Genomic DNA, 18,379 nt, shown 5'->3' with positions numbered 1-18,379 from the left:
AAAGATATTTGAGGTTGAAAGTTCTAATATAACTGTCAGAAATATAAATTGGGGATGAATATGTATATTTTTATATTGCATGCCTCACTTCCCTAAAATAAAATTAAGACTAAAACTGATAGTAACTACAGATCTGTGTCAAATTAATAGTACTGCTGCTTTGGATAACAATTAGCCAGAGCATGGATATCTTCATCTATTGAATCCCTTATTAGTAACTTTCAAAGTAATGTTATAAAAGACAAAGCTTTGCTAAGCATCTTATTTGATTATCACTTTTATAGTGGGAACTGACAGTGCATTTCAGATTCTTAACCAAGCATTACAATTTTTATGAAAGCAGCATGGAGAACTACAAAAGTAAGAAGATGAAAAAGCTTTTTAACCCTCCCTGCCCCGAATTTCCTTAAGTTTAGTGTACTTCTTATGTTAATATAACTAATTATTGGTTTCCTTTAGCATACAGATAACTTTTATGCACAGTGATGGCAAATTAAAAAAAAAAAACTCTATTGCTACTTGTGCTTCTTTCAGAAAAATGAAAAAGATTGTCCTGATAGTTGGCATCCAGAAATAAATAAAACACCACAATTTTTATGGACAGATTTTCATTAGAGTTTGAAAAATGTTCTTATAATCTCAGTGTAAAATCTGATAGCCTGACAGCACAGTTAAGCAGTAGTGACTAGGAAGGACAGAGTGTTCCTAGAAGACAAATTATAGTTGCCACCTCCACACTGCCTAAATAGAGTTTAACCATATTGAAATGACAGAAATATTTGCCCAAGAAAAATGCCATGCAATTCAAGCTGCTGTTTTACCTATTTTTTTTTTAAGCCAAACAAAAATTACTCTTTGTAAACATAGGATCTTAAGAAGTGAATTGAAGTGTTGTGTGCTGTTCACTTCCAACAAACAACTTCATCTATTCAATCTTTAAAAGGAAGCATTATCCAGCAAGCTAACTTCCAAAGAGCAGCTTTCAAACTGCTCCCATTCACAAGCTCTGGTAGTGTTGACAATAAAATAGAAACCCTGAGGAATGGTTAATGTCAGAATTGTACTTAATGTTGAAACATCTTTGTTTATTTTTAAAGGACTGTATAATCAGAGAATATAATTATGTATTGAATTAATCTATGATAAGGGTGAAATATCTTGTCATCCTTCTCTAAGTCAGTTACAAACAGACTAGAGAAGATTTTTTTTTTTTAAGTGTAAAACTATTCAGTTTTAAATTTGCTTAGTATGGGGAACTCCAATTTAAAAAAAAATTAGGCTGGGCACGGTGGCTCATGCCTGTAATTCCAGCACTTTGGGAGGCTGAGGTGGGTGGATTGCTTGAGGTCAGAAGTTTGAGACCATCCCGGCCTACATGGTGAAACCTCGTCTCTACTTTAAAAATACAAAAAAATTAGCTGGGCTAATTAGCTGTGGTGGTGGGCGCCTGTAATCTCAGCTAATCAGGAGGCTGAGGCAGGAGTATTGCTCTAACTCGGGAGGCTTAGGCAGGAGTATTGCTCCAACCCAGGAGGCAGAGGTTGTAGTGAGCCGAAATTGCACCACTGCCCTCCAACCTGGGTGACAGAGTGAGACCCTGTCTCAAAAAAAAAAAAAAAAAGAAAAAAATTAAAATAGCTTTTATTTAAAATAGTAGTGCTTATTGTTAATAATTAATAATTAAAATAATTCAGTAAAGAAGTAAAGAACTATCAGAAAAATTACCCAAGATACATACTGCTAATACTATACTGAACACCATTCTGATTTTTTTTTTTTTTTCGAGAAGGAGTCTTTCTCTGTCACCCAGGCTGGAGTGCAGTGGTGCGATCCCAGCTTACTACAACCTCTGCCTCCCAGTTCAAGAGATTCTCCTGCCTCAGCCTCCTCAGTAACTGGGACTACAGGTGCCCACCACCACCCCTGGCTAATTTTTGTATTTTTAGTAGAGACGGGTTTTCACCATGTTGGCCAGGCTGGTCTCGAACTCCTGACCTTGTGATCTGCCTGCCTTGGCCTCCCAAAGTGCTGGGATTACAGGCATGAACCACTATGCCCAGCCCTGATATTTTTCTTTACTTCAAAGCATATGGTACACATGTAGAAGTCAATGAAAGTTTGTTCAATGGATGTTGGAGTTTTGTAACCTATTTTTACTCATCAAGGTACTAAGTACCTCTTTCCAAGTATTGGGGGGCTTAGTTATATTCATATGGAAGACATGCCAGACCATGAACCTACAGGGGCAGTTAACCACAAACAGAAATAAATAATGGATATGTTCAGTCTTATTCTATCCAAGTTGAATACAAATCTTAAGTGGAATGTATTCTGGCATATCTTGTTGTGTTAATAATCATCACCTGTGATTTGAATGCCTAGAATGGCTTCTCCAGGTTGTTCAACTCCTCTGACTCCAAAGAAGAGCAAAACGCTCAGGGGGATAGAAAGGAGAATGTTGAGATGCTGCACAGAGTTTTCATATTGTTGACTATACTTTCATACTTATATCATTTAAGTTGATAAGCAGCATGTTTGCTTATGCAAATAACATTTAAAGATATCATTCCTTTGCTTTCTGGCAGTAATTATTTCAATCTTTATTCCTCCTACCATGGCCTCAGTTCAGGCTATCATCTCTTCCAGCCTGGACATTTTCCCCTGGTCTGTGGACTACCTATAGTCTTGGCCCTTTGGTCTAAACACACAGCCACTGGGTGATCTTTCTCAAATGCAGATTTGATCATACCTCCTCAAAACATTTATAATTTAGGCATTCAGAGTTCTTCATAATTAAGCCTTTGCCCTCCTCTGCAACCTCATTCCTGTCACATTCCTCAAATCACACCTCATCTTTGTTTTATGAGGTATGAAATATGCTCTCTCACATCTTCCTAAATTTTCATGTTGCTCCTAACCTAGCAAGTTTCTCATTTTTCAATACTCAGCTTAGGCAGTACTTTCTTAATGAAGACTTGCCCTATCCGTGACAGTTAACACACTCCTCTCTGGTGCCATCCTCTGCTACAGAGCTTGCCACACTTCAACATAATCAATTTTTTGTCTTCTCCCTCACTAGACTGCTAGCTGAAGGTCAGGAACTTGGATCTTTTTACCCTTGTATCCACAGGAATGAATGAATACAACTTGTTTAATATACTCAGAAGCTGTAGTTATCAAATATTTATTTTTGACTAATAAATATAATAAATTGTTAGACTTATTTATTTATGTATTTATTTATTTATTTATTTTGAGACAGAGTCTTACTCTGTTGCCCAGGCTGGAATGCAGTGGTGTGATCACAGCTCACTGCTAACTCTGCCTCCAGGGTTTAAGCAATTCTCTTGCCTCAGCCTCCCGAGCTGGGATTACAGGCCCCCCACCCCCACGCCTAGCTAATTTTTGTATTTTCAGTAGAGATGAGGTTTCACCGTGCTGGGCAGGCTGGTCTCAAACTCCTGGCCTCAAGTAATCCACCAACCTTGGTTCAGAAAATTTTATTTAGTACATAAAATCTTTCAAAATAATGTCTGTAAGGAAAAAGGATCATTCCAGGCTGGAATCGATGATAGCCTGAACTGAGGCCATGGTAGGAAGGATGAAGATAGAAATAATTACTGCCAAAAAGCAAAGGAATTATATATTTATATGTTATTTGCATAAGCAAACACGCTGCTTATCAAGAAGTCCTCAATGGAAAAGACTTAGTATATATATAGTAAATATCCATTAAATATTCGTCAATTGAGCAATCCTTCTTTGTTTAGATTGTTATCTTTCTAAGGAAGGGACTCGTGGTATACTTTTATTTATTGTTTCCAGTGCGTAATAGAATACTATGTCCATAAAATCATCTCAGATCTAGTTTTACTGATTAACTGAATGAGTGAATCCATTAATTATCTCTAAATCTCAACAGGAATTTATAAGACCTATGTCTTTGAATTTCTCCCTACATATTGAAATATCTGTGAGCTCTTTGGGGAAAGGGGTTCTACCTATTGATGTTTGTATTTTAAAATCTTAACAGAGAACACTGAACATAGCAGAAGTTTAATTAATCTCTGTTATTAAGATTTCATCAGTGAAATACAAGTTTGCTTTGCTCATCATTTTATCCCAGTGACCTAGGGCAAGATCTTATTAATTGTAGGAATTTAGCAAATATTCGTTAAATAAACATGATTTGGAAATCTTGCTATTGGCAGGTACAATTAAATCTAATGTGAAAAGTTTCCCTTGGGGGAAAAAATAGAGTTTCCCTTGGTGTCTTAGATTCAGGAATAAACACAGATCAGAGCATGATTCTGAAAGATGTTTTATTTTGTACTATGAAACAGCTCTACCCTACAGAGGTGGGGAGCAGGGAAAAGGGAGAGAAGCTGGAAACAAACAAGTGAGGCTCACAGGAGAAAATAGCTCCTCCAAGGGGAGCCACATGCTCTGATACCCATGGCAGCCGCATGAGGAAGCAGCCTAAAATTAGCAGGACGGGCAAACCCAGGAAGGGAAAGCCACGGCAGCTTTCCCTGCCGTCAACAAGTGAGGTGAGGGGCTGGGAGTCTCGGCTGGAACTATCCAATGTAGCCTTTGGAGCTCCACTGCTATTTGTGCCAGGTAAGGTCCTCCCTCAAAACTCATCTTGGGAGGTAAAGCAAGATATTTCTTAAGGGGATGTCCAGATAATTGAAATATTTAATACTGTCCAGTAAAAAGGTGCCTCCAGGAATCTAGTGATTAAGAGAGCAATAGATTAAGAACATTCTTCTATTCATCCTTACTCAGGGTATTCATCTGAACCACTCACTCTCACCTTACTGAATTGGGGCTCTCTGGGGTGTGTAGTTGCTGCTTCTTTCAAGTGTTAGAGTAAAAAGGGGAGGGTGTCCTAGAAAATCTTTAAAGCCATGTGGGAAAAGGAATGATGAAAGGGCATTGCCAAGCAATGTAAAGAAACTGCAGAGCCAGAAAGGAAAGATCAGAGATAATACAAATAGGACTCAGTGGGCAACAGTGTGCTTTTTTCATGAATGAAGTGCAGAGCAATTGAGCTGATTGAGGACAGTCAACAGAATCCTGGAGGGGACCAGAATATTCTGTATTATTGTTTCATAAAGAACTGGCTCAGTGATTGATTTTTGCATTGCACATGAATAGCTCCCAGTCAGGGTACTGATCTATCACTCTCCATCATTTCTATAAGTTTCTGTCTCCCATACTAGAATTCATTTTAATAATATATTACCAATTGCTTTTTAAAATTACAGCTCCTCATTAATGGTAAAACCTTCCAGTGCTATCAACAGTTTCTCACAGGGTTAATCTGAAGGAGTTGTGCAAGTGAATAGCAGAAGTTCAGAACTTAAAAAAAAATTTTTATTGAGATATAATTAATACATCATACAATTCACCTGTTTAAAGTGTGTAAGTCGGCCGTGCGCGGTGGCTCACGCCTGTAATCCCAGCACTTTGGGAGGCCGAGGCGGGCGGATCACGAGGTCAGGAGATCGAGACCATCCTGGCTAACACGGTGAAACCCCGTCTCTACTAAAAATGCAAAAAATTAGCCGGGCGAGGCGGCGGGCGCCTGTAGTCCCAGCTACTCGGGAGGCTGAGGCAGGAGAATGGCGTGAACCTGGGAGGCGGAGCTTGCAGTGAGCCGAGATCGCGCCATTGCACTCCAGCCTGGGCGACTAAGCGAGACTCTGTCTCAAAAAAAAAATAAATAAATAAATAAAAATAAAGTGTGTAAGTCAATGGATTTTAGAAAATTTACAGAGTTGTGCAACCATTGCCACAAACAATTTTAGAACATTTGTATCACCCCCCTCACATCCAATAGCACTAACTCCTCTTTTCCTCCAACATCCTCCCGCTCACAGCCCCAGGAAACCATTAATCTACTTTCTGTTTCTATAGACTTACCTATTCTGGATATTTCACATCAACGAAATCATACAATGTGTAGTCTTTTGTGAGTTTGTTTGTTTTTTTGTTTACTTTTTTGAACCAGAGTCTCACTCTGTTACCCAGGATGGAGTACAGTGGTTCTAGCTTAGCTCACTGCAAACTCTGCCTCCTGGGTTTAAGTGATTCTCATGCCTTAGCCTCCCAAGTAGCTGGGATTACAGGCATGTGCCACAATGCCCAGCTAATTTTTGTATTTTTATTAGAGACAGGGTTTTGCCATGTTGGCCAGGTTGGTCTTGAACTCCTGGCCTCAAGTAATCCACCTACCTTGGCCTCCCAAAGTGCTGGGATTAGAGGTGTGAGCCACTTAGCCTGGCCTGTTTTTTGTTTGTTTGTTTTTAAGAGAATGCTTAAATATGTGAGAAGAGAGAAAAGAAGGCTCTTTTGTTGTTGAAGTATCAACTGTTGATTCACCTTAAAGAGGATCTGTAATTGTCTCCAGTCTCTGTTTTCAGTGAATATTTATAACCCATTACCCTAAGATTTTCCAGTTATAGTGATACTTCAGTATTATATATAATTAAATGATTAATAAATGCTTTACAGTAATGATATTTTCACTTAACGATCATCTCGGATATGATCTGCTGGAATGAAGTATATCCATTTAGGATATCATTAGAGAACTTATATGGCACACAGCCTAAGGTTTTAGTAAATAATAAATGAAGTATGATGTAGTGTGTCTAGAACAGCGTCTTGCAGGTATTAGGTTATTAGTAAATAGGCATATTTTCCTCCATCCTACTTTCAGTGTTAGACGCCTACTTGTGTTATAAAACCTACAGAGCAGATTTGAAAAAAATCTTAACCTAGCAGAGCGCTTTGAACATAGTACTCAATGAACACTTTTTTTTTTTTTTTTGAGACAAAGTCTCACTCTGTCACCCAGGTTGGAGCGCAGTGGCGCAATCTTGGCTCACTGCAACTGCTGCCTTCTGGGTTCAAGCAATTCTCCTGCCTCAACCTCCCAGGTAGCTGGGATTACAGGTGCCCGCCACCATACCTGGCTAGTTTTTTTGTATTTTTAGTAGAGATGGGGTTTCGTCATGTTGGTCAGGCTGGTTTTGAACTCCTGACCTCAAGTGATCCACCCACCTTGGCCTCCCAAAGTGCTAGGATAACAGGCATGAGCCACTGCGCCCGGCCTCAATGAGCACTTATTAAAAGAGGGAAGGTAGATATATAGTCATGAATATCTCCAATATAGAGCTGTGACATTCTTTCATAAGGGCTGGGGAAAATAGTTTCATATCCCAGACTAGGAGGCATCAATTATAATTTCAAGTTTGAACTATCAATTGTAATCTTAGATAACCTACTTACTTTCTCTGATCTTTAATTTATCTACATCTCCAGACTAGGAATGATAACACTGGATTATAGCTAAAATGTTATACCCATTGTCCATACTGTAAAACTCCATTATGTCTCCAAGACATACCTGCCCTGTGTTTATTTCATGCTAAAGGTGACACATTGAATTATAGGATTGCTTCTTAGGGAAGTCCAGTTGGTTGACTGTCGTAAGACCTTGTAGCTTGTAATTACATTGATGAAATTACCAGGCTTCATTGTCTGGTAATTTTTCAAACTCAGAAACTTAATACCTATTTTTTCCCAAAATTCTTAGAGTGATCCAGTCCCTTAGCAAAGTACTCGCATTAACCAAATTCCTAAGAGAGTACTATATCAGCCAGAATTCTGATTTGTTAATTTACTATGAGAAAAATGGTTTTAAAGCAAACCAAATAGCATGTTATAAGTCAGCTTTTCTTTTCTTTATGAGGAAACTTGTTTTTTAAAAAACTAAATTGAAATTAGAACACTGCTGGGTAGGCATGGACTGGAGAAAGGCAGGTAATTGATTATGGCATCTTTTGAGCTTTGGCCTGGGCTCCCAGCTTCACCATCAGGAGCAGATAGGGCTCTCTTGGGTGGACAGTGCTGATTCCTTATTCTCTGATTTTTCTTTCCTACCAGTCATTCTGTTACCTCTTAAGATATAGATATATGCATATTTACATTTAAAGACATATACAAGTGCACCTACATACATAGGTACCATCAACTAGACTACAGCCCCCCCCCCCCTTTTTTTTTTTAGACAGGTCTTGCCCTGTTGCCCAGGCTGGAGTGTGGTGGTACAATCGCAGCTCACTGCAACCTCCACCTCCCAGGCTCAGGTGATCCTCCCACCTCAGCCTCTCGAGTAGCTAGGACTACAGGTGCCTGCCACTATGCTGGGCTAATTTTTGTATTTTAGGTAGAGATGGGGTTTCACCATGTTAACCAGACTGGTCTCGAACTCCGGGGCTCAAGTGATCTGCCCCCGCTTAGCCTCCCAAAGTGCTGGGATTATAGGCATGAGAAACCACGCCCAGCCTAGACTACAGCCCAAATTTGCTCTTGTTTTTTTTTTTTTTTTTTTTTTTCCTTCTTTTGATGTCCTTGAGGCATTCTCTTTTTTTGATGTGGAGGAAGAGTTTTACTATTTTGTTCTCTTTATAAAAATAAACACTTTTATTAGAAGTTGTTTTTTTTTTTTAAAGTGCAGCCCCCCCAAAAAAAATTACAAGAGAAAAATCACCCGTAATTCTACTCCCCGGCTATAACTAACATTTAAAAATATTGTAATCCAGGTTGGGTTCTTTGGCTAGCACTTGTAATCCCAGTGCTTTGGGAGGCCAAGGCGACTGGTTTCCTTGACCCCAGGAGTTTGAGGGTGCAGCGAGCTATGATTGTGTCACTGCTCTCCAGTCTGGGCAACAGAGCACAACTCTGTCTCTTAAAAAAAAAAGAAAAGAGTATTTTACTCCAGAATTTAAAAAAATAAAGTGGAGTCATATTATAAATAATTGTTTTGATAACCGGTGAAAAAAATTTTACATGTCATCTTTCCATGTTAAGAAATGTATCTTGTTGGCCGGGTGCAGTGGTTCACATCTGTAGTCCCAGCACTTTGGGAGGGCAGCCGAGATGGGTGGATCATCTGAGGTCAGGAGTTTGAGACCAGCCTGACCAACATGGTGAAACCCTGTCTCTACTAAAAATACAAAAATTAGCCGGGCATGGTGGCAGGCGCCTGTAATCCCAGCTACTCAGGAGGCTGAGGCAGGAGAATCACTTGAACCCGGGAGGTGGAGGTTGCAGCGAGCCATTGCACTCTAGCCTGGGGGACAAGAGTGAGACTTCGTCTCAAAAAAAAAGAAACGTATGTTGTTTCCAGTTTTTTTGCTGTTACAAGCAGTTCTTGATGAACATCCTTATAAATATAGGAAAGCTAGTTGTTCTTAAGACACGTCAAATTACATGCATTATTCATAATATGTTGATTTTCTAGTTAAAATTTCAGAGTGTAGGAGTGCTCTATGATGCTTCCATGTGTTATCTATAAAATCAAATTATTTCATAATTATGTCACTTTATTTTATGTGTCATGTTTAAGCTTTCAATCCTTTATATATTATTTCATTCTTATACTCATTGTAAATTTCCTGAAGTAAGCAAAACAGTTTCCTCACTTTTCTGTAACTGAAAAGGTGTGGTAACTGAAGCACGTAGAATGATTTACCCAAGGCTGTATAGCTAGTGAGAGATACAGCTGGGGCTAGAACCTGCTTGTTTTCTTGGATCAGTGGTTTTCAACTTGTGAGCAAGACCCCTGGAGGGCCATGAATTAACTGTAATGGGCTCACAAATCCATGTGTACATCAAAGATTATCTAAAAACAGGTAAGTTTTTTTATTTTTTTATTTTTTATTTTTATTTTTTTGTAGAGATGAAGTCTCACCATATTGCCCAGGCTGGTCTCACATGAACCCTTGAGCTCAAGTGATCCTCCTGCCTTGGCCTCCCAAAGCGGTGGAATTTTAGGTGTGAGCCACCAGGTCCAGCTGTCTACAACATTTTTACATGTTGGAAAAAGGAGGCCTCATCCCAACCTTGAAAAGGTTAGAAACCAGTGCTTTTGACCTTGCTAAGTTTCATTATATTTGCTCTCAAGTATTCTAAAATGGCTTAAAACTCCTGATAAAACCATGGCTCTAAAAATGTAGCTGTTATCAGAAAGGGGTCCCGATTCAGACCCCAAGAGAGTGTTCTTGGATCAAGAAAGAATTCAGGGCAAGTCCATAGAGTAAAGCGAAAGCAAGCTTATTAACAAAGTAAGAGAATATGCCAGGCGCGGTGGCTCGGGCCTGTAATCCCAGCACTTTGGGAGACCGAGGCAGGCAGATCACGAGGTCAGAAGATCGAGACCATCCTGGCTAACACAGTGAAACCCCTCTCTACCAAAAAATAAACAAAAAACAAAACCTTAGCCGGGCGTGGTGGCGGGCGCGCCTGTAGTCCCAGCTACTCTGGAGGTTGAGGCAAGAGAATGGCGTGAACCCGAGAGGCGGAGCTTGCAGTGAGCCGAGATCGCAGTAACCTGGGAAGCGGAGCTTGCAGTGAGCCGAGATGGCGCCACTGCACTCCAGCCTGGGCGACAGAGCGAGACTCCGTCTCAAAAAAGAAAAAAGGAAAGTAAAAGAATAAAAGAAGGGCTACTCCGTAAGCAGAACTGAGTATACATAGACTGAGTATAATATTGTTGCTTCTTGATTATATGCTAAACAAGGGGTAGATTATTCTTGAGTTTTCCGGGAAAGGGGTAGATATTTCCCAGAACTGAGGGTCCCTCCACTTTTTAGACTACATAGGGAAACTTCCTATCATTGCCATGGCATTTGAAAACTGTCACAGTAGTGGTGAGTGGGAGTGTCTTTTAGCATGCTAATATACTATAATTAGCGTATAATGAGAAGTGAGGACAACCAAAGGTCACTTTCATCGCCATCTTGGATTTGCTGGATTTTGGCTGGCTTCTTGACCGTATCCTGTTTTATCAGCAGGGTCTTTATGATCTATAGCTTGTGAAACCAATCCTGCCAACCTTCTATCTCATTCTGTGACTAAGAATGCCTAATCTGCTGGGAATGCGGCCCAGTAGGTCTCAGCCTTTTTTTTTTTTGAGACAGAGTTTCGCTCTTGTTGCCCGGGCTGGAGTGCAATGGCACTATCTCGGCTCACTGCAACCTCCGCCTCCCAGGTTTAAGCGATTCTCCTGTCTCAGCCTCCTGAGTAGCTGGCACTACAGGTGCCCGCCGCCACGCCCAACTAATTTTTGTATTTTTAGTAGAGACGGGTTTCACTGTTGGCCAGGCTGGTCTTCAACTCCTGACCTCAGGTGATCCATCCACCTCGGCCTCCCAAAGTGCTGGGATTACAAGCGTGAGCCACCGCCTCTGGCCTTGGTCTCAGACTTGTTTTACCCAGCCCCTATTCGAGATGGAAGTCACCCTGGTTCAAACCCCTCTGACATAGTTAGCAGTGTTTTATCACAAATAAAATTTCCTTCGTGATATGTAAATTAGGCTTGTCTGAAATAATGTTACTGGATCTTATACTTAAAGTTTAGCATTTTCAAAGAAAACAAAAAATAGGTGGCTGTGACTATGTAAAATATAAGGCATAGGGTCTGGACACGGTGACTCAGGCCTGTAATCCCAGCACTTTGGGAGGCCGAGGTGGGCGGATCACTTGAGGTAAGGAGTTTGAGACCAGCCTGGCCAACATGGTGAACCCCTGTCTCTACTAAAATTACAATAAGTAGCTGGGCATGGTGGTGGGTGCTGTAATCCCAGCTACTAGGGAGGCTGAGGCCTGAGAATCACTTGAACCTGGGAGAGGGAGGTTGCAGTGAGCCAAGATTGCACTACTGCACTCCAGCCTGGGCTACAGAGGGAGACTTTTTAAAAACAAAGAGGAAGATATAAGGCACGAGGTCAGGCGCAGTTTGGGAAGCTGTGGTGGGTGGATTGCTTGAGCTCAGGAGTTCCATACCAGCCTTGGCAACATGGTAAAACCCCTTCTCTACAAAAAATTCAAAAAGTACCTGGGTGTGGGTGTGGCATCACACATCTGTGGTCCCAGCTACTCGGGAGGCTGAGGTGGGAAGATTGCTTGAGTCTGGGAGGTCAAGGCTGTAGTGAGAAGAGATCGCTCTACTACACTCCAGCTTGGGTGACAGAGTCAGTCCCTGTCTCAAAAAAAAAAAAAAGTATAAGGCACGAAAGGCAGTACATATGAATAACTCTTTTTTTGCCGTAATTTGCAGAAGCATCCTGTGCACTGTGGCAAGGTGGGAGAGCCTCTCACAAATCACACTGCAGACCAGAGTCTCCCTGCCTCCCATCTGAAGTACCAGCCATTTACAACTCAACAAACTGAGTACCTAGAACCAGCCTAATGTGGATCCTCCCGGCAGAACTCTGTTACAGAGTCTCACTTCAGAGACTAATTGGAAGTGAATAATTTAAAGAATCTTCCCCTAAGTTTTCTTTAAAGACAAAACATTTTTGAATGTTCATAAGCATAGGTTATGTGGAACTAAGGGTAGCAAAACAAAGTTCTAGGGACAGAAAGGAGAATGGTGGTTGCCAGCAGTTGGGGGAAGAGGGGAATAAAGGGAGTTATTGTTTAATGGATACGGAGGTTTAATTTTGCAAGATGAAAAAGATTCTGGAGATGGGTGGTGATGATGGCTATACAACAGTGTGAGTGTACTCAATGTCACAGAACTGAAACCTTCAAAATGGTTAAAATGGTAAATTGTATGTTATGCATATTTTACCACAATTCAGAATGGAAAAAAAATTGTTATCTGGAGATCAGATTTCAAAATAAATTTTTTATTAGGCCTTTTACTCACAAAATTGAAATAGAACAGAATTATGCTAAGACAGTTCATTATTAGGTGTGAATTTGATTCAGAGATTGGTAAAAGATAATATATACAAATCAACTGATATTTCTAATAATTCCTAAATCATGTCATCCTATTTATGGGGACAAGATTCACCAAAACCTGAAAATATGTAAGATAAACACTGGTCTGGGCAAATGATAACTCTTAATACTCCAGTATTGACTTGCCGTGTAACTCTAAGTCAATTGTTCTTTCTGTATGTCAGTTTTCTCACATGTAAAACATGAGTATTAAAGCAGATCTGACTTTGGGAGGCTGAGGTGGGCAGATCACAAGGTCAGGAGTTCGAGCCTGACCAATATGGTGAAGCCCCGTCTCTACTAAAAATACAAAAATTAGCCAGGTGTGGTGGCAGCCACCTGTAGTCCCAGCTACTTGGGAGGTTGAGGCAGGAAAATCGCTTGAACCCGAGAGGCGAAGGTTGCAGTGAGCCAAGATCGCGCCACTGCCCTCCAGCCTGGGCAACAGATTAAGGCAAAAAAATTATTCAAGCACAGTGTTATTAATAATATTTGGGCATTTTAATATAATAGGATTTAAAACATCACTGTTCCTTTGTATTTGACATCTGTCCCAGTTCATCATCATTATCCTTAGGAGCATTTATTTAGAAGAACTGAGTCTGCTTTGTCTTATTCTACATGAGAGTATTTATATGCATTCAGAGGTAGTCTATCAGACAATTCACGATCATAGAAAGGTTAGGATATTCCTCACTTTCCTAGATTTCTCTCTTCTAAATCACTTAACCTTAACAATACTTTGGTTAGTCTATGTTGAATACCAAGCTTATGCTGACATCCTTTTTAGATCAGATAATATAAGATATATACCAATACCTTCAATTATTATTTTCCCATCACAAAGCACATAGCATAAACTGGATATACGGCTCTGATATTTGTCTCCGCTCTACTTATTTGGCTAAAGAAGGATTGTTTGATACCTGGTTGTCAGATCAAATTATAATTTAAATCCTTTAGCTATGTTTAGCTCCTTGGCAGTAGGTGAGTCGAGAACATAGAATTCAGAAGTATATGGTTCAGGAGCATGGTAACTAGATATGAAGCATTTTACCTCTATGTTACTGGTGTGAATCTGAACTTGATTACTATTTGTGCTCTATACAAGATGTAAGTGATCTGATTTGCATCTCTAATGGAGCACCCCATGTTACAAAACTCATCACCCTTGGCACTAATTAGCATTCTTGTTGTCGGCCTCAGGATAGACGCCAAGGACTGAATCAGTCTGGAAACCTGAACTACTGCTGTGTCTGACTCATCAGTCTAGGTGGCCCATTCAGCCTTTGGCCTTTCATTAGAGTTTACAGCTCAGTGCAGCTGGGTGTGCTCCACTCTTTGTGACTTCACAAAGTGAACTAAAAGATGTTTATTTAAAATAAATATATTTTTATAATAGTAATGATAATAGTGGTGGTTAACATTTATTGACCACTTGCTAGGAGCCAGGCATTGTTCTAAAAGTATTAACTCACGTAAGTCTCACAGCATTCCTATGATATTTTCCTCTTTTACAGAGGAGGCACAAAGAGATTAAATAACTTGCCTAATGTTTCTCACATAATAAGTGGCAGAGTTGGAATACAGCTCTAAATACTAAATGAGTCTCTCCGTAATTATAGCATTTATTTGATTATTTCTTTTATCATCTTACTATATAACTGATTTAAAAAAAAAAAAATCCGTGTCCAAACCAAATGGGGCATATATCAATTTCCCAATTTTAAAATTGTTCATCTTTCAGTACTAGTTTTTAATTATTATTTGTTTTCAAAAGAGGTTATGTCCCTTTCTTAAACTTAATTCATGTGCATCATTATTCTGAACTTAAGGTCCTTAAATATCTCAATTTTAGGCTGGGCGTGGTGGCTCATGCCTGTAATCCTAGCACTTTGGGAGGCCAAGATGGGTGGATTGTCTGAGCTCAGGAATTCCAGACTAGCCAGGGCAACATGGTGAAACCCTGTCTCTACTAAAAATACAAAAATTAGCTGGGCGTGGTGGCATGCACCTGTAATCCCAGCTACTTGGGAGGCTGAAGTGGGAGAATCTCTTGAACCTGGGAGGCGAAGATTGCAGTGAGCTGAGATTGTGCCTCTACACTCCAGCCTGGGCAACAGAGCAAGACTCTGTCTCCAAAAAAAAAAAAGATCTCAATTTTACTATGGCTTTTATGCTTATCTATTTTTTTTATTATTTAAGTTAAACATTACCTGATTGTGGCACTTGGAAACGTTCTCTGCCCTTCACTTTCTAAATTAATAGATTTAGAATCTAAATTACTTTGAGAGGTAAAATAAAATAAATCTCTATCAAACACTTCATTCCAATACATAGTTCACATGATTGGGGAACGAATGACAAACAGGCAGTCCAGCTACTTCTTTTTATTAATGTAGTAATTAGATTATTTTCACCACTATTCATGCAAAATTGGAAAGCATATAAGAAATTTTTTGGCCGGGCACGGTGACTCACACCTGTAATCCCAGCACTTTGGGAGGCCGAGGCGGGCGGATCACGAGGTCAGGAGTTTGAGGCCAGCCTGGGCAACACGGCAAAACCCCGTCTCTTTAAAAACACAAAAATTAGCCGGGTGTGGTGGCAGGTGCCTGTAATCCCAGCTACTCAGGAGGCTGAGGCAGGAGAATCGCTTGAACCCAGGAGGCAGAGGTTGCAGTGAGCTGAGATCATGCCATTGCACTCCAGCCTGGGAGACAAGAGCAAGACTCCATCTCAAAATAAAAAAAATTTTTTTTGAAAATCTAGGTCTTTATTTTATGAGATTTCTCATAGTATCCAGGGAAGAAGTTTTTAATACACTAAGTGACCTTTAAAATAAAGTTCATGAAGCAATTAGATATGTTTCAATAAATACATAAATTAATCTGGTTCTCACAGTTTTCTTAAGACTTAGTAAAATAATATTGGTAGTAATTACTGTTTAGAGACATAAAATAATCTATAACCACCTTTTAATGTTTCTTTTTGTTGCCTTGTATACCCAGTTACTCAAAGCTGTTGTAAGTCTCACTTGGCACACATCTATTGCTCCAGTTTTGCTAAGAGATAAAATTTGGGATGCCTCCCAAAATAACCCTCATTAGACTAAATTAATAATGTCAACTTGAAAATCTGGGTTTTACTGCTGGCTTACATGGACATACAGCATGGCCATTCTAGTGCTTAACTTTCCTATATACAAAATAATCATAACGAAGACCAATTTCAAGGGCAGAAGTGTTGTTTTGTTGTTGTTGTTGTTTTTATTGGCATGTAATAACCAATATGTGATTGTAGATAACTTCAGATGTCTACTTAAAAAATAGTAACTACAGCCTGGCCAACATGGTGACACCCCATCTCTACTAAAAATACAAAAATTAGCTGGGCATTGTGCTGCGTGCCTGTCATCCCAGCTACTCAGGAGGCTGAGACATGAGAATCACTTGAACTTGGGAGGCAGAGGTTGCAGTGAGCCAAGATCGTGCCACTGCACTCTAGCCTGGGTGACTGAGCAAGACTTTGTCTCAAAAAAAAAAAAAAAAAAAAAAAAAAAAAAACCTAATAATTTGCAGGTAGAAATGCACAGAGAGAATTGCTTATTATGTATTGTTGCTTCAATTCCTTTAAGCTGTTTCTTTGACTAGTGAGAGATAGTAAATCACCTGCATTTCCAAGGACTTGGAAACACTTTGGAGGAAGTCATGAAATCAAGGTAATCCCAATATCACTGGATGTCTCCATCTTGTTACTCTGCATCTTCTGTGTTTTTTTCCAAATAGATTTCTGAATGCATTACTAATGAGTGTGCAGGCCTCTGAATTGTGGCGTCGTGTAGCAGACAAGAGCTGGGCTTCAGCGTTGTGTGGACCTTAGCTGTGAATCACAGCTCTGAGTGGCTTTGTGCAATTTCTTCTCTGATCTTCAGTTTCCTTCTCTATAAAAAGAGGATAATGATATAGTATGCTTGGGACAATCTTAAAGTATGCTTCCTGAGTCTTTTTCAGATCCTTGAATTTGCAAAAACCACAGTAGCATATAATTTTTTCAGTTTCATCCTTCACAAAATAGGGACAATGACCTGTACTTCCTGGGTTGTTATAGTAAATTAAATTATGAATTAAATATGAACAACAAAGCTTAGTTGATGTGGATGCTGGGTTGTGGTGAGCTAGGGTCACTCAGGGAGCTAAATAATTCATTCTGACTTATCTGCCTTTCCAGAAATAAGTCCAGTTTGGAGTCAGTCACAAATAGTTGAAATCTCGATTGAAATTAGAGAATATTATGTGTGTTTTAAGGGTACTGTTTATTTCTGGGCAAACAGGAAACAGTCTGTGGCTTGAGCTGGGATCCCCAAAACCAGCATATGAGAATGAACGGAACTGCCCATCCGCGATGAGGATTAGGGTCATGAAGCACAAAACTCATTAGAAGCAGCATATAGAAGCAAGAAAGAGCCTAATCTTTACAGGGTGGAAAGGACCTTATGTAAATACCTTATGTAAAACAAAGGTTGGGCAAAGGTAGTCAGAAAAAAATAGTAGTAAGCCAGTTTAGAAGGATGTAAAAGTACGAAAACACCTCTTATGAGCACCTATGGAAGAACCCTTGGGCAAGGTGGTCACTGAAAACAGCACCAAGTCTTTTTCAAAAGCAAGAGTTCCCCTATACCAATTATCTCAAGAATTATAAGCATCCATTGAGCCAAATGCACAGATAGTTCCTCAGTTTGTGACTGGTGCATGGTGAACACACAATCATTTTTAGCTTCTTTCTTCATTTGATTTAATTCTTAATAGTATTTTTGTGTTAAACAAATATCGTACCCATTAATGACAATTAAATCAGTTAATGTTGCTGAGAGTCTGGGCCATTTGATCTTTCCTGGCACATAATAAGTGTTCAGTAAATATGTGTTGATTGACTGAATAATTTAGGACAGTTTATACATCATTTTTATGGCATGCCACAGATAAATATTTATTATGTGCCTACTTTGTGTCATGCCTTGAGATTAGAACTGCATGACCCAAAAAGAAAAATTTTGTATAGCTTCAATTCTCAAAAAGTTGATCTAGTTGAGTAAATAATACATAAATATGTAAATAAAGACATGGTTTAATTCAACAATATAAGAAACACTGCAACAAGTAGTTGTTTAATTACATAAGTGGAAGTGACAGTGAACAAAGGCACAGGGTAAAGAGAAGGCAAGGAAATATTGGTGGAACATTTTGGTTGGAGATAAGTAATTGTGTAGAAGAGTGGCAGGTAAGACCAGAACGGTGGTTTGTATTTCATAAGATTGGGATGCCCACATTTCTGATTATACCAAAGCTTTTCTTATTCTTGATGAAAATTTGCTGTAGCTGCCTTCATCAGTATGTAATGTCATCCTTTGGCCCAATGGTATTTTTTAGCCTTATATTATCTTTTGTTGGATATTAAGATTACTATGCCAACTTTCTTTAGGTTCATAGTGGCTTAATTTAAGCTTTCATTCCTTTTATTTTTAACATTTTTTTCATTTTGTCTTCAATGTGTTTATTTAATATTCTTGTTCTTA

The 18,379-nt window shown here is 39.4% G+C and overlaps 1 protein-coding gene across 1 annotated transcript in view; it reads left to right on the top strand.

Moving 5' to 3' along the window:
• The first annotated feature begins 4,500 nt into the window (after positions 1–4,500).
• MYPN (myopalladin) overlaps positions 4,501–18,379 on the top strand; it is a 123,563-nt gene continuing 109,684 nt past the window's right edge. The window contains exons 1-2 of the mRNA XM_050804704.1: positions 4,501–4,620; positions 9,753–9,926. Coding sequence (XP_050660661.1) covers positions 9,889–9,926 — 38 coding nt within the window. The 5' untranslated portion in view covers positions 4,501–4,620; positions 9,753–9,888. The remainder of the gene's footprint in view (positions 4,621–9,752; positions 9,927–18,379) is intronic.

Source organism: Macaca thibetana, chromosome 9 (genome assembly GCF_024542745.1).
Source record: "Macaca thibetana thibetana isolate TM-01 chromosome 9, ASM2454274v1, whole genome shotgun sequence".
NCBI lineage: Eukaryota > Metazoa > Chordata > Mammalia > Primates > Cercopithecidae > Macaca > Macaca thibetana.
This window is presented reverse-complemented; position numbering and strand designations above follow the sequence as displayed.